Genomic DNA, 17773 nt, shown 5'->3' on the forward strand with positions numbered 1-17773 from the left:
TATTTAAGAAAATAGATTGTGGGGGGCAGGGTGCTGAGTGATTATTTTTTCCAAAGAAGGGAACAGTAGGCCACATAAGTTTGGAAACTCTGGTCTAGTGGAATAAAGATGGTGCATCTTTGTAAATGTACCCGACCTCTCCAATGACTAAATCCTATTAGGACTTCAAAAGGTCTTCTGCCTTTGCACACCAAAGCTTTGTCATGAGCTGACTGAAGTGCATAGAGTATACAGTCCTTTCTTTTTATGTACATTCCTTTTTTTTGTCTTTTTGAGTCACACTTGGTGATACACAAGAGTTACTCCTGGCTCTGCACTCAGGAATTACTCCTGGCGGTGCTCAGGGATGCTGGGAATCGAACCTGGTCGGCTACGTGCAAGGCAAATGCCCTACCCGCTGTACTGTACAACTAGGATGGAATTGACTGCTTAAAATATAATGTGAGGCTCATATGCTGCCTGAGCCCATGTGTGCTTATGCTCATGTGGCTGAGCACACATGGTGTCCAAGCACATGTGTCGCCCGCATCTCCCCTCTTGAGATTTGTACTTTCATGCTTTCGTGTCTAACTTTACTCTCTCTCTCTCTCTCTCTCTCTCTTTCCTTCCCCTACACTCCACACCTTAAAAATCCTCCAAATAAAATCTATTTACTTCAAAAAAAATATAAAGTGAGGGGCCAGAGAGAACTCAATGTCTGAGGACAAACTTGGCATGCAGGAGACCTGAGTGGAATCCCTAGTGCCTCATGTCCCTAAGCACCATCAGAAGCAATGCAACCTGAGCTGGAAATAGCCCCTGAGCATTGCTGGGTGTGACCTCAAAAGAAAACACAAAAATCAACCCTCTCCCCAGACTTAATGAGCCAATTCTATCACTCTTCTAGCCTGACGCTTCCAGCCCACTTACCTTCCAGCCTAGAAGAGTAAAACAGAAAACACAACAGAAGTCACACTGGCAGGGTGCAAGAGACTCGGGGGACCAAGGAGTGGGGAGGGGTGCTTACCTGGTGTAACTGAGCGGACAACCACGGGTTTTTCACTCCCTGCCACAAAGCCAAACCCCAGTACGGGGTCCCTCCGCATCTCCACCTTCCTGGGAGCAGGAGGTATGATTTGGCAGCTCTCAAATCGAGGGTCATCAAATGGGAGCGCCTGTGTCATGTGACTGTGGGAGAAGCACAGGAGAGAAGAAAGAAGTGTCAGTGTTCGCAGCCGGAAATGCCTGGGAAGTTCACTTGCTCTGGGCTTCAGCCCTCTATTCTCTTCGGGAGGGAGTGGGGGAGAGGTATGCCCCAGTCATGCTATCCATGGCTTCCTGGTTCCTTGAAAATCAGAATTACTTCTTTTTTTTCTTTTTGGGTCACACTCAGCAATGTACAGGGGTTACTCCTGGCTCTGTACTTAGGAATTACTCCTGGCGGTGCTCAGGGGACCATATGGGATGCTGGGAATCGAACCTGGGTCGGCTGCATGCAAGGCAAACACCCTACCCGCTGTGCTATTGCTCCAGCACCCAAAATCAGAATTACTTCTGTCCTTCACGCTGAACTGGTGGTCCCCCCAACCTGGCATGCCTGCCCTTCTGACGTGTGCATGCCAACTTACAACTGTCTCAAGTGTGGTCTTATTATTCTGTCCACAAACTTTCTAACTGCAACCCTGGAATCGACAGCACAGAGGTTAAGGCACTTGCCTGGCATGGAGCCAACCCCAAGTTTGGTCCCCTGAGCACCCTGGGAGTGATCAAGAGTCTATCTGATTATAGCCAGGTGTGGCCCCAAACCCCACCCTCCCCCCAAATAAAATCACAACCCTGCTCCTCATTACAATTTCCTTCATCTAAAAGCTTTCATTCTTTCCCCTGTCCACCTCTCACTTGCTATCATGCTATGGGATATGTGCACTTTATGCTTTTTAAAAATTATTCTGCTTCCCACAAAGAAGGTAAAGCTTCACGAGAGTAAGAAACTTAATTTCTCTCACACATTTATCTCTCGTACCTAGATAAATGTCGGGCACACAGTGAATCATCGATAAAGAACTGAATCTACAAATACTACCTAACTCCACCTATAAGGCTGACAAAGCACCTGGGAGGTTCTTGGATACTGAGCCGGAAGTGCCCAGGGCCCTGGGTCGCATGGAATGGAGCAATTAGCATTATTTGCGTGAGGACAGGTTATCCTACTGTCAAGTGAATTCTCCATTTCCAAAGAAGTTGAGAGATTAACTCTTCACATTTATTTTCTGATGATTTTTTCCAGTGATTTAAATGAACCTAAACTTCAATAACCAATAATATGATTGTAAAAGCCATATGGTATTTCAGACTTTTTCAACACGCTTCCACAAACAATGCAGTTAAGCTACAAAACTACCATGAGGATGAAAGAACAGACTAAGTATTATTAGCTACATTTTCTCTGTAAAGAAACAGAGAGACAGAAGAGATGGGAAAGCACTTGCATATGTGACCAACCCAGAGTGGATTTCTGGCACTGCACAGCGCCCCGCCCCCCCCAGCACCACCAGAAGTGATCCCTGAGCTCAGAGCCAGGAGTAAGCCTGAGCACTGCTGGGTGTGGCCCCAAAACATACAAAAAAGAAAAACAGAGTCATCCAAAGAGTGGCTCACTGTCCCATCAATGATCCAGCAGTATGTCAGAGCCGAAACCAACTCCTGCATTTTGTAAGGAAGTCTTTGCTCTTGACCCTAACCCAGGGCAGCTGTTCCCAGGCAGAGTTCCTAGTGAGCACAGCAGAAATATTTTAAAGTATTTTTTAAGGAACTGTGATTTACACGGTTACTGACAGTTGAGTTTTAGGCATACAATATTTCAACACCAATCCCACAACCAGTGTCCACTTCTGTCCACCAATGTTCCCATATTCCCCCCCTGCCTCCAACCCCCACTCCATCCAACTCCGGTAACTTTGACAGGCCCCTTACAAAGATCTTAGATCACATGTTTTCAGTGTTACCAGGTCTGTGTTTTGGATATATGGCTAGACCCCTCACCACTTGACCAGGATAACTGAAGCCCTGATGCTTATTCACCCATTACTTGTCGTTCTTTTCTCTTCCCTCAATTTCTTTCCTTCCCTGTCCTTCTCCTCTCTAAGCACTAAGTTCAAGGGTGACAGAAATCTTAACATAACAGATGCCAAGGATGTTTCAATGACACAGGCTAGAGTCTCCTTCAGTTAGTCAAGGATCACTTTGAAATACCTGGAAAGATGTTGCTCTAGATACCATCTGGACAGCACACTGCTTAAATATAATACAGCCAGGCGGAGAAGAGAAATCCTGTTGTTCTTCGGTGGAATTAACAAGAATTAAGAAAACTCAGTGAACACCCTCCTGGATCTGACCTTTGGGCATGTATCACTGACTTGTTTAAAGGTTCTTTGCAACAGAAAGGAAACGTCTTTGCACTTCAGCAGCTTGTGACCTGGAAAGCTAGGGAGGTGTTAACCTGAGAACTAACATGTGGTGCCCCGGAGCTGGCCTGCATCTGCTCTCTCACCCCTTCCTCAGAAGCCCCCTCAAAAGGAGGTGGGAGGTGGTGTGACCACCCACCGCCCCTTGGCAGAGGCAGGGAGAGGTGAAACAGTGGAGCCAAGGTCATACTTTGCTTGGGTGCGATCCAGCTGTGATTTGCACCAGGTCGTCTGATTTGAAGCGTCAGGTGCTCGAGCAGCTAAAGAAGTCACAACATCCATGCAAAATGAAATCAGGGCCTCTACTTCAAAACAGCAGAATGCAGAGCTCAGCCCAAGGCTGGGCCCTATTACCATTCCAGAAATGTCTGAGCTCAGAGCGGTGGCATCAGGGCCAAGGCTGGAGGGGCTGTCCAGTGGGAAGTTGTGCATCCTTGTCTGGACTCTGTGATCAGATGGGGCCACCACGCTCAGACAGATGATTGGCATGCAGCAGTTGAGCAGAAGGTTGCATGGAGAGTCCTGGCAGTCTAAAGTAATGGTTTCAACCTGTCTACACCTGCGGACCAGCCCTAGTGCTGCATTCTGGTCTAGCGGTAGCTGTTATTACCATGGCAGCAGAGTACTGGTTTTCTACCTGTCTACACCAGCAGACCAGCATCTCCCTTCAACCACTGGACTGATGGCTAAAGAATGCTTGTCTAAAGTTTCAATTCAAGACTGGTTAAAACAGCACAATGGATGCAGGGTAAGTCCCAGTATTCAGAGTGGGGTATGAGAGAATCCCAACATGGAGGGCTGAGACACAGGGAAGAAATAGGGAAAAATACAGAGAAGTGCTCAGGCTACCACAGCACGTCTGCTGGTTGGAAACTTGACTGCCTGGCACAGACCTGTAAAATGCCTGCAAGACATATGATGGCCTGCGGGTGTGTGAGAATCTGGCCACCTTAGGCGGTGAATAATGTCCTGCTCTCTCATCTCCTCTACGATATTGCTCCAGCTCTACACAAGTTTCTTCTCCTTGCCACAGATGGAACAAAGGCTCAAAGGGAAAGTGGCAGCTTTATAGAGTCCACTCTGAGCTCTGGTGTTACACCATCATCCACAGCAGACACAGTGAGCTAGGGAAGAGCACAGAAATGCAGAAGGCTCCTAACAGTCACAGGTATGGCACGGACCTGAGCCCAGCTTGGTGTAACTCTTAATTCCGAGTTGTGAAGATGGATGGGGGGAGGCTGATTCCCAAATTGCTGTGTTTTGGGATCACCCAGAACTATCACAAAGTCCTAAGACCTGGGATTCATTATCGGCCGCTCCCGTCAGAATATTTACCAGTGGGAATGAATCTTATTTGAAAAAGAAAAGCTCGGTGATTCTAAATGCAGCAAGGTCTGGGGTGGATTCTACTAAACCTTCCAGGTAATGGGAAAAGAGGGCGCACATGACATCCCAATGACCTCCTCAAGCTTCCCTTGCAAATTAAATAAAAATATTGAAGTTGTATGGCTTGGCCATATGTCCTCTTTCCACTACCTGATAAAGTAATAGTCTTCTGTGTTAAAAGTTATCATTCATTCATAGCTATTGTAACTTTATTAACACCTGACATTTACTAAATAATAATTTCACGCTAAGCATTTTTTCTTAATGCTTTCCATATGCTAGATAATTTAGTTCTCCATAGCAACTCCATAATAGGTCCACTTATCCATTTAGTGAACAAATATTTATGAAATGCCCACTGGCTTCTCAGTTCTGGGGATGTAACAGACACAAAAGAATAAAAGCACAGGATGTTCACCCCAGTGTTCAGGACCAGACCATCAATGAATGTTAGTTAAAAGGGTGGCATTGCTTGTCATCAGGAGTGCAGAGGGAAAATAAAGCAGAAAGGAAAGAGTGGGAGTGAGCAGCTAAAGGGTCAATGTCGTATCAGGAAATGTCTGCAGAGGAAGTTTAAGGCAGGTGACCTGTGGCGGGCCTGGTGTGGGCACCCCAAGGGAATACTTAGGGCTGGTGTTGGGGGAGGTTAGAGACAGTGAGAGGGTGGTAGACAGCAGTGTGGCAGGGGAGGGTGCAGGTATAACAGATCGTACTGCTAGGACTTTGTGTTTTGTTCCACTGGAAAGTTCTGGGGGCAGCAATGTGGTGGCTACTGTACTGAAGTCAGGGTGGGCCAGGTTAGAGCTGGGAAAGTATTTCAGGCCCCTCTGGGCCATGGTATCACTGTAGCACTGTCCTCCCATTGTTCATCGATTTGCTTGAGTGGGCACCAGTAACGTCTCCATTGTGAGACTTGTTGTTACTATTTTTGGCATATCGAACAAGCCACGGGGAGCTTGCCAGGCTCTGCCATGGGGGAAGGATACTCTTAGTAGCTTGCTGGGCTCTCTTAGAGGGATGGAGGAATTGAACCCGGGTTGGCCATGTGCAAGGTAAATGCCCTACCTGCTGTGCTATGGCTCCAGCCCCCCTGGGCCAATCCATGTAAACTGTCCTTGTGGCTTGAGTCAGGGCGAGAGGGGCAGAGATGACAAGAAATAATTGGAGGTTACTCTGATAGGGCAGGCATGTGGTTCCTATTCTAGAACCTTCCTCAGTACACTGGATGTTCCCAGTGAACACAGCTATATGAGCACCCAGATAGACAGTTTGATATCTCCCTAGCAGGAGATATTTTCCACTCCAGCTGCTATCACTGACTGGTTTGTATGAGAAACACACAGATGGATGGGGATAGGTGAGCACTGAGAGTTTGAGTCTCTAGAGTCAGACTGCCTGTATCCAAATCCTCATCCATCTTTCTTTCTTTCTTTCTTTCTTTCTTTCTTTCTTTCTTTCTTTCTTTCTTTCTTCTTTTTGGGTCACACCCGGCAATGCACACAGTTACTCCTGGCTGTGCACTCAGGAATTATTCCTGGCGGTACTCGGGGGACCATATGGGATGCTAGGAATTGAACTTGGGTCAGTTGCATAAAAGGCAAATGCCCTACCTGCTGTGCTATTGCTCCAGCCTCTCATCCCACTACTTTCTAAGCAGCGTGATCATCACAAATGACTTTATGACCCTGGACCCTCTTCTGAAAAATGCCGATAAAGATGAAAATCTCATAAGTCATTGGGAAAAGTCGAGTAAATACATGTAAAACACTTGGTAAGAAGTCTGGCATATAGCGAAAACTCAGAAAGTAACTAGCTGTTCCTTTTGTCTCTTGAGGTCAATGGATAGAAAGGAGACGATTTCAGACATTATAAACTCATTCAATTTTAACACATTCAATAATGTTTCTAACACAACAGTCTGACTCTTGGCAAAATTCTTCACAAATCCTCAGGAAGCTCTGAGACTTTCAATTTGAAAAATCACTTCAAATGCAACTATAGTAAACATAAATAAAGCGTGATATATACAAGGCAATACTGTACCAGGAAACAAGAAAAGAAGGAAAAAGGAAAATCTGCATTCTCTAGCCAGGGGATCACTGTTAGTTCATTTTCCTTGACTGGGATTTTGGACTGTAAAATAATGTTTGGTACAGGGCTGGGGAGTGGGCAGCTGAGGGGAAGAAGAGAAACACCAATAAAATAGGGGGAGTGTCCCATGTCCCATCTCAGATGCTGCAGTCCTCTTCAGAAAATGTCAACCTGCTCCTTATCATTTCACTGTGCTTTCTCCACTCAAATAAGATTTGATTTCTCCACCCCTGCAAATGTGCATTTTGTGGTTATTGTTTCTTCTACCATTTCCGCAGTGTTTATGACTTTCTAAATTTGTTTTGTTTTGTTTTGTTTCACTTCCACTTTGAAGAGAACCTTCTAAGCAGATTCCTTTTCTGGCTTAACAGGTTGAGTTTTCAGAATGAAGCATCTCAAAGGAATCAACTGCTTTCTTTTCCTCACTAAGAATGGACTCACAGTAAAATGTTTCCTTAAGCAGTATCATTTTATTTATTTATTTATTTATTTTGCTTTTTGGGTCACACCCGGCGATGCACAGGGGTTACTCCTGGCTCTTCACTCAGGAATTACTCCTGGTGGTGCTCGGGGGACCATATAGGATGCTGGGAATCTAACCCGGGTTGGTTGTGTGCAAGGCAAATGCTCTACCAGCTGTGCTATTGATCCAGCCCCAGCAGTATTATTTTAATCTTTGTATTATGGCACACAGTTTCTGGTTCTCTCCTTGCAATAATTTTAGAAAGATGCTGGAGTCTTTTAATCATGAACTGAGAGGCAACATCTCTGAACCTGCTTCAGTGAATTCTGATGCTGATCCTAGAGGAACACAGCTGAAGAGGACACAAACCACCGTCCCTTTGCCTCCAATGCTCTTCAATGAACACACACAGAAAGGGCAGGAATCCATGACCTGGAAAACCTAGAATATATTAATTGAGATGGAAAATGTGACCACTGAGATTGGGTGAGCAATATTCTTGTGACAGATTCATTTTAGAAGGCATTAGGGTAATCCTGCTGCCTAACTCCCCATGACAAAAAAGAAAGGAATTTCCTTGAACTCCGAGAGCCTTTTGCATTTCTTTCTCAGAAGAAATAAAACAACAAATGCACTCAATGTAACACAGGGAATTAGTTTGACTAGTACAAAGTGTCCTGAAAGAAAACCTCAAATAAGTCCCGTTTTCGATGCACTTGTTAGCATCGACAGGGTTCTTTATGGAATACACACTGATTATGAAGTTTCTGGAATGAAAAATCAAATTTATAAGCTATAACCTTTGGTATGGATTAAAAGATCCGGGAAGCTAGTGGCACTTCACTAACCCTGAGTAGTAAAGACTGGAATGCAAAGGAGTATGAGAAGCTTATAGTCCTGTGTTCTGCTCGAGATGGTTGGTGTTGCTTTCCAACTGAGTGCAGTGTATGAATGTTTTATACTGTAATCTTTGTAGCATGGATCTGTGTGGTAGACCGAATTATTCTTCACTTGTTCCCCAGGACCTGTGTGCTGCCATGTGCCAAATTCATTGCTTTTTTGTGCATTTCCACTGTGTGTAGCACCTATTTCTCTACCATTTGACTCTGCTATCATCTCATTGCCTAAAGAATGTCAAATGGCTGAGCCCAGATGTGACAAGGAAAAGATACTTCATGTAGTTGGACATGTGCTCTGGAATCTCTATCATCACGATGAAAAGACTTTCTCAAGGTCATTTCTCCCCCTTCATCTTGGGCTGCAGAATGAATGTAGGAGGGACAGGCCACATCAGAGCTGGCCACTTACTGAGAAGTCAAGTGCAACAAAGTTGTCCAGACTATCTCTAGGCAAGAAAAGATAGATGAATGAGAGATAATAAATTATGATCATTTTTCTGACACTGAATTTTGAAGATGTATGACGTATCTACAAGCTCATCCAATTTTATTAAGACCCCTGAAACTACCCATTCCCAAAGGATCCTCTCCACCAACCTTATTTTTAAACATTTTTTAAATTTAGATAACACTGTTTGGTATCTTCACTGACCTTATTACAATAACATTTATAACTGAATATGTTAAATTGGTAGACACTCTCAGAGGTAATTCTTCCCTCATGTTGCCATCTTGGCCAGAGGAACCCTATGGTCCATTATTCATGACTTTCATACTTCTAACTGAACTTGGGTAGTGGTGGTTCCTAGAGAAATACTCAACAAGTTTTAAGCCTTATTTACGCTTTCATGTAATCACAGTACATGATGGTGGGGAGGCTAACAAGAAACACTCTACTGGGGCTGAGGATATGATGCAGTGGCAAAGTCTATGATTGCATATATGAAATCTGGGTTTGATCCCTCATACTCCCACAAAAAAAGACTTTGCAAATTTTCAGTGATAACACATACCTTAAATTTAAGCAATGTTATAATTCAATGTGACCTCAATAAAAGAATAGATTAGAATAAAGAAAGTGGGGCCCAGAGAAATGCTATAGCATTTAAGACACTTTTCTTGCCTTTGGCTGACACAGGTTACACTGGCACCCCATGTTGTTCCCCTGATCAATGTCAGGAGTGATTATGGAGTATAGAGCCAGAAGTAATCCCAGAGAACACCCAGGTATGACACAAATGCCACCACCCAAATAAAATAAAATAAAATAAAGGTTCTAATGATTCACAATCTAGAAGCAACCTAAGTGCCCAGGAATGGATGACTAGATAAAGAAACTCTGGTACATCTACACAATTGAATACTACACAAACATTGGGGAAAATGAAGTCACAAAACTTGTTTATACATGCATGGACATGGAAAGTATCACGCTGAATTAAGTGAGAGAGGGACAGATATAGAATGATGGCACTTATTTGCAGGATATAAAATATAGTATGAGAATAATACCCCAAAACAGTAGAAATGAGGGTCAAGAACAGCTGTCTATGGTAGGAAACTTGCCATGATTTGTGATAGAGTATGGTTTGGGAAAAAAGGACCACTATAACAATGATTCTTGGAAATGGTTACTCTGGATAAGAACTGAGTGCTGAAAGGTAGTGGATATACATGATAACCTTTCAGTAACAGTATTGAAAATCACAGTGCCTCAAAGGGAAGAGAAAGAGAGAGGATAAGAATGAGCGAGAGAGAGGTATGTCTGCCACAAAGGCAGGCTAGAGGGTGGGCAGACAGGAAACTGGGGACATTGGTGTGGGAAATGTACACTGGTGAAGGGATAGGTGTTGGAACATCATATGACTGAAACCGATTCATGAATAACTTTATAACTATGTATCTCGCAGTGATTCAATAAAAATAAATTAATAATAAAAATTGATCTTTCCTGGGGGGAAAAAACTCTAAGCAAAATTGTTAAGGTAGGTAAACCAGAGTTCCCACAGAATAGTGGAAGCGGGAAGGGAAAAGAAATCAAAAGCATGGATTTCTCAGGTTCATAGATACAACTGGAGTACTTGTGGCAGGTCATACCCATTGATAGGTCTCTAGTATGTAAACATTTTGATGATTGATTGTGACAAAATAACATAATGAAAATTTTATTTTTTTCTTTGTTCTCATTGAGAGGTCTTTTCTCTCCCAGGACTGATGAGATAAAAAGCCCTTGCACTGAGAAATGCATTTACTTGAGCAAAAGCTGATTAGATAGTTCTTTGTCCTCACTTCCATTTCTTGAAAGTTTGAGCAATTTGAGGAGACAATTAGGTAGGCCACCTTAGTGAAGTGGTGGAAACTTCAGGAGAGGTGATGACGACACCAAGACTGAGAGGCTGAGCCTAAAGAAATAGCAGAGTCAGGAATTCAAGAGGACCATGAATGCTCAGACTTAGGTATGTTGAGAGCAGTTCATATGGACTGATTCTTTGGAATAACAAGATTCATTGGAGTACTATGGGCTTTTGAGTACTCAAGATAGTTACATTTAACTACCAACTTGTAGTCAAGTAACATGACAACCTCACACATGAGTTTAGGGATCATATTTATATATGTCATGTGAGAAAACAGAAACTATGACTGTTAATAGAAATAGAAAATAGACTTTTGTGGGGAGAAGGAGCAAGGGGAGTTAAAAGAAAGGACACTAATCTGGGGGAGGAAGTGTAATGCTAAGGGCTCTATTCAGCAACTCTTGTTAGTAAGATACCAGAACTTTCCCTACATCTGGAACTACTTAGTGCTGCTACCCGTGAGGCTAAGAGGTTCGGCCACTCTCCATTTCTATTCTCTTATATCTAAGGGATCATATAGAGTGTGTGTGTGCATATGTGTGCGTGTGTGTTTGCATTCCCACTATTTATTTTTAGCAACATGGACACATCTTTACTCTAGGGAATCAAATAAGTTCAACCAAATTTCTCCACTGGTGCAAAGTTAAATTGAATATAAACATCAATAACTTCACATTATTTCTTTCCAGCTCACATACTATAGCAAGTCGCATGCATCTTTTCTTCATGAATATGCATAGTGTGGACTCAGAAGACCTTAACCTTCACTAATCAATTCATGTCTCTCATCAGTTCAATACCCACAACACATCAGGAGCGTTTAAAGATATAAGACTATTTAGTCAAGCTTGGAAATGTATATAGAACTTGAAAAGTCTAGAGATTCCAGAATCATTAAACTTAGAAATTATAAAATGTTTTGAAGAAATCTTGCTGAAAAACTTCAGAAGGATTTGAAGCAAATGGGGCATCTTCTGAATAGGTAAGTTCACTTGATCACTTGACATCCCGTTACTCATCGCTCGAGCAGGCACCAGTAACATCTCCACTCATACCTGTCACGTGCTAGTATAGCCCAGTGGTGTCTGCTCATTCTAGGAACACAAAGAGCCTCAAACCAATCGTTCAGGGTCTTGACAAAGAAGTCTGACCATCTTGTATGTGGGCGGCCATGCGATCTTTTGATGTCTCGTGGAATCCAGTCAGTAACAGCTCTAGTCCAGCAGTCTTCTCCAAATCTCATTTACGTGTCCAGCCCATCTAATTTTTGACGCCTTGGCAAACGACACAGAGTCCCTGATTCTTAATCATTGAGGGAGGTCGGAAGTCTGGATTCTTTCTCTCATTTAGGTAGGTTAAATACAAAATTTTTCTCTCATTTAGGTAGGTTAAATACAAAAATAGGAAAGTTAAATACAAAAATTTCAGCTCTCAGATTAATTTCTAGATTTTTCTTGGAGGGAGGGGGGTGGCTTGGACCACACCTGGTGATGCTCAGAGGCTATTTCTGCCTCTGTGCTCAGGAGTGACCCCTGGCAGTGCTCAGGGACCCATGTGCTGACAGGGATCTAAGTTAGGTTGGCTGCCTGTAAGACAAGCACCTTTATCTCCTGTACTACCTCTCTGGCCCCACTTTCTAGATTTAACACCATTAAATAAAAGGTGGTCCATTTTAAGGAACCTTTTGAATAAAAATAGCCCAGTCATGAATCCCTGCAAAGATCTCAGAACCTATTATAGACTGACAATTCTTAGGATTCTGCAATCATCACACAAATACAGGAAAGTAGAAAGACAATGGAGAAGCAGCTCTAAGTAGAACAAAGCAAAGGTTTCAGGGTAAATTTAGAGATGCCTGCCCTCTAAAACAGATTCAATGCAAACTACAGCAATAAAAAATGAAGGGAAGAAGAAATAGAAGGAAATGAAAAGAAAACACTGTGATTGCTTCAAAACCATTGAAGTACAGGAGAGTGACTATGAAAATCTGTTGTTTAATGGCTACCCTCGACAATGAACTAAAAGAGTCTCCTCTTCATTGTAAAGGAGATGCTATAATATCAATGAGAAAGTGACTTATATTTTTAAAGAATCTTGGATTAGGGTAAAAATATAGGGAAACAGATGTTTGAAAATGATTCCACAGTTAGGTGTTTGGTTTATTGAAAATTATGCAAATATGTATCTATAAAAACAGAAGTCTTAGAAAACATGGAAGTGAATTTTTCTAACCTGTTTAAAAATCTTCCAAATGGAGCATTTCATTGGCTTGTGAACTCGTTTGTTAAACATAATAAAATGCAAAATCTTCCATTTGGCTTGGGAGAACAGTTGGGGGGCATCAAGGAATATGGAACCCATTCTGGCTGAGTTTCTTGCAAAATTACTGTATCAGGATTTCGTAAGCACCCTGGTGAAAGACTTTGCCAATTGCTTCTTCATATATTGGCACTGTTCCTTTGTTAATCCAATGACAATGATTAAAATAAACTCTGGAATTAAGCTAAGCTTTCAAATAGACCTGCAAATTTTTATTCAGTAAAGTTGTAAACTAAGAAGTTCAAAAATAAATAAGCATCTTCAGTCATTTTGCTGTCATTTAAACTACTAATTTTTATTTGGGCAGTGATAGCAAATGGTTACAAGTGATTAAAATGTATATTTCACCTTCCTCTCATCTTATTTTAGCATATTTTCGCATATGCTTTATACTACCCACAATATAGTCTTTGTCACATAAATACATACGTTATGAATAAATCACTACATATTCAGGGGTACCTTTTTAAAACTTTTCTACTGGTGGAGTACAAAATAAAAAGGTGGAGATTTCTGTTGTACGTGATACTGACTTATGGTGTGGGGCTAAAGGGTGTTTTATATTCTCAAATCTGATGGACAGAATCACTGATATTACAAAACTCACTATAGCTCTTAAAAAGTCCAGCTCCTGCATTCATAAAAATTCAGTGACATTTTTATAAACCAAAATATGAAGTTCAAGTGCAGATAGGAAACTGTAAATTTCCATCCTGCTTATCAAACCATAACCCAGCAAGGAGCAAAAACAGTGGCCTCAGGTTTGAGTGACTAACAGACAGATAAATTGATGGTTCATACAAGTACTCTAGCTTTGGGCTCTAAGAGATTAAACCCTTTGGCGGTTGGAAATCCAACTACCCCCAAGCTTTCTAAGATGTCATTGACATCTGCAGTTGACAAAGTATGAAGTATTGCAAGACTAGGTAGATTTTTTTCATCTTGATTGATTACCCTTCTTTCTGTTGTACCTGCAAGAAAATACACTTTTGAACTCAATAACAATGAGCAAAGAATTCCTCATAAATGCTAAAATTTTAGGTCTAAGAACTGTTCTCCTGAATTGAGTTCATCTTGTCTGTGGTGGGGTGGTGGGCACACTTGGTGCGGCTCTGTGCTCAATCCTGGTAGTGCTCAGGGAAACTTATATAGTACTGAGCATCTAACATCAAATTGGTTTTTATCTATATTTTAGGGCAGTGTTGTATGTTCATGTGTGTGTATGTGTGTGTGTGGTAGAGGGTTGAAAACACAGTAGATCCCCATCCCCATTTCAATGGGCAACCACTTATCCCTGTGATCTAAATCTAAGTGTATCATTTAAAATTTATATTATGATATAACACATGGAAAAATGAAAATAATCCCACTGCTTTTATAAATTCAAACAAGCCCACTGCTTTTGTAAATTCAAAATAAAAGTATGTGTAACAGAAACCCTGATCTAAAAGAATATTTTTAAATAAGTTCATTTTCATAAAAGAGATTTTTAGTGAGCTGATTAGCCACACTTTATAAATTTCATGATTTTTTAATCTTTACACAAAGGATTTCAAAAAGTGATTAAGTAGTAAGGGTTCACTTTGATGACTAAGAACTTGATAGAAGTTAAAACGGCTGCTAAGGAAACACAGAATCAAAGGTTTATGCTAACAGCTCTGTCTTAATTAAAAACTTGTGATATCATGTTTTCTTCATAAAAACTATTCTTCTAGCCCCCTATCTAGAGAATCTAGTTCCTTTACAAATAAAATTAGTGCCTAAGGTTGCACATCATTTCTGACTTGGTTTGCTTTGTTTCCACAACTTTTAATTTTTAAATTTCTGTCATTTACTGTCACTGTTACTGTCCTCCTGTTGTTCATCGATTTGCTTGAGTGGGCCTAGTAACATTTCCATTGTGACACTTGTTACTGCATTTGGCATATCAAATATGTCACGGGTAGCTTGCCAGGCTTTGCCATTCAGGTGGGATACTCTCGGTAGCTTGCCAGGCTCTCTGAGAGGGGCAGAGGAATCGAACTTGGGTCAGTCAGGTTGGCTGCGTGCAAGGCAAACACGCTACCCACTGTGCTATCGCTCCAACCCTGTCATTTACAATACTGTAAATAATGATTTCGTATATGCATCATTTCAACACCACATCCATTACCAGTGCACCTACCTCCCTTCCTCAAGGACCCTAACACCCTTTCCAATCAAGCCTCCCACTACCAACTCAATTGTCTGGATCAGTTATCCCATTATGTTGCCTTTATTAATTCTTTAAATTTTTTATTGAGTCACTGTGAGATACACCATTGCAGAATTGTTCAGTTTCCACCATACAATGTTCCAACACCTGCCCCTTTCATCACTGTATATTTCTCATCACCAGATCCCCAGTTTCCCTCTTCCACCCATCCCATCCCCCTATAGCCTACCTCTATTGCAAGCACTTTGCTGTGTCGCCTTTAGTCCTTTGTTGCTACCTTCAGTGTATCTTTAAGTCACACTTAGAAGGGAGATCATTCTGTACTTATCCCTTTCCTTCTGACTGACTTCACTCAGCATATCATTTAGTCACATCCATTTTGCTACAAATTTCATGATTCTGTTCTTTCTTAGAGCTACATAGTACTTCAATATATGTCTACATCAAAATTTCTTGATCAATTCATCCAAAATCGGGCATTTGGGTTGTTTCCATATCTTGGCTATTGTACTAAGTGTGTCAATGAACATAGGTATGCACAAATCCTTTCAAATGAATGTTTTTGCATCTTGGGGATAGATGCCAAGAAGGGATATCACTGGATCATACGGTAGTTCTATTCCTAGATTTTCTGAAAAATCTCCATATTGTTTTCCATAGAGAATGAACCAGACGACATGCTCACCAACAGTGGATAGGGGTTCCTTTCTCCCCACAGTCCCATGAACACTGGCTGTTTCCAGAATTTTTGATACAGGCCATTCTTGCGGCTACGTAATAATATTTCATTATTGTTCTGATTTGCATTTCCCTAATCCTCACTGACAATGAGCAGTTTTTCAAATGCCTGTTGGCCACCTGTATGTTTGTCTTCTTCGGAAAAATGTTCATCTCCTCACCTCATTTGTGAATGGGGTTGTTAGATTTTTTTTTGTTTTTGAGTTTTTAAGTGCTTTATAGATCTTGATATCAACCCAAATAAAAAAAAACTTCTGCATAGTGGAAAAAAAACTCATGGTCTGATAAAAAAAAAAGGTACCCTACTGAATGGGAGAATACATCACATGAAGGCTTGCTTCCCCCAAAGACTTGTATATGTAAAGTGAATCTTATTGCCCCACCTTCCAGCCTAGCATCTATCTTTGCCAGATCTGTGTGCTTGGAGTTTCACTCCTCTGAGCAGCATCATGGGGGCCTCTCCGTCTTCCATTGGGTTCATCTATATTTTTTTAATTTTTATTAGTGAAACACCATGAGGTACAGTTGTAGACTTACAAATTTTTGTGCTTGGGTTTCAATTATACAATGATCAAATACCCATCCCTCCACCAATGCCCATTTCCCACCACCACGTATCCCAGTACCCCTACCAACCCCCATCCCCCTCATCCCACCCTGCCTCTGTGGCAGGGCATTCCATTTTGTTCTCTCTCTCCTATTGGGTGTTGTGGTTTGCAAAAGAAGCAATGAGTGGCAATCATGTTTGGTCTATAGTCTACTTTCAGCATGCTTCTCCCATCCTGGGAGGGGAGGATCCTCCATTGGGTTTCATCTAATAACAGATGAAAATTGTCATTGGTGGGGGAAAGTGAGGATCAGAAGAGGGAGATTATAGCACTCATTTCTCCTACACTCTGCTTATTTGGGGGGTGGTTCTGGAGTGATTTTGCCCATTCTGATTACTGTTACCATCACATCATGGAACCAAGGCTAAACACATAGGCCATGTTGTCTCTGGACACCTAACTCTGTTCAGTTTTACTGAAGCTGCTGATCCCTGAGGTCTCAATGGGACTTGCTTGTTTCCTGCCAGGATTCTGAACCATGCACCATGCATCTTACTTTTAAAGGAGAAATGCATAAAACCCATGAAACAAAACCCCTGGCTTATGGCTGATACTGATGGGGTGTTTCCTCTTGTTTATTTCCAGTAAAAAATGTAATTCTGGTTTCTTTCTGACTCTTTGCCAAGAGCAATAAGTACTTCTGCATTATTGTACTTCTGCAAATACAACAGCACTGAGATCAGTGATTCAACTAATATTTATTCATATCAACTATACTTAAATGTAGAACAATGGTTCTCAGAAAACACACAACACCATCTTCCTTCTCCAAACTACCTATTTAGTAAGATATACTTTCTAAATAAAACATATTCTCCACATATAAAACTTTAAATACTGTGAAGACTTTGGGTTCAAAGTTTTGACTACCAAAGGACTTGGGTTTGGGTTAGCTGCAACATGCATATCTAGTATGCATGAAGCATTTGGGTTTGATTGCTTCACCCCCCCCCCATCCTCCACACACACACAAACCACACACACAAACAGGAAAAGTACTGACCACTGCAGAATCCATTTCTATTTGTCTAATTTTAATGAAATGTTCTCTCTTTTTTACTTTAACTGGTTCCTTCTCTGGTCCCTTTGTCAACACAATTTCAATAAGCTTTTGTCTTTGGTCAACATTACCTAAATATGAAACTTATTATCAGTAAAATTGACAAAAGATACAAGAGATAAAATACTGCTGATTTTGAAATATAGATGAGACCTCAATAATACCCTTATGTTTTAGAAGAATTGATGTGTTCTTTGGGAGATTTGGTCTACCAT

The 17773-nt window shown here is 41.5% G+C and overlaps 1 protein-coding gene across 4 annotated transcripts in view; it reads right to left on the bottom strand.

Annotated features, from left to right (window-relative positions):
* Positions 1-17773, bottom strand: part of FRMPD4 (FERM and PDZ domain containing 4) — a 600685-nt gene that overhangs the window by 104420 nt on the left and 478492 nt on the right. For all 4 annotated transcript variants that reach the window (XM_056131357.1, XM_056131356.1, XM_056131358.1 and 1 more), the window contains exon 3: positions 1007-1167. In XM_056131357.1, the coding sequence (XP_055987332.1) occupies positions 1007-1167 (161 nt within the window). The remainder of the gene's footprint in view (positions 1-1006; positions 1168-17773) is intronic.

Source organism: Sorex fumeus, unplaced genomic scaffold (assembly GCF_029834395.1).
Source record: "Sorex fumeus unplaced genomic scaffold, SorFum_2.1 ptg000086l, whole genome shotgun sequence".
In the NCBI taxonomy this organism is placed as follows: domain Eukaryota; kingdom Metazoa; phylum Chordata; class Mammalia; order Eulipotyphla; family Soricidae; genus Sorex; species Sorex fumeus.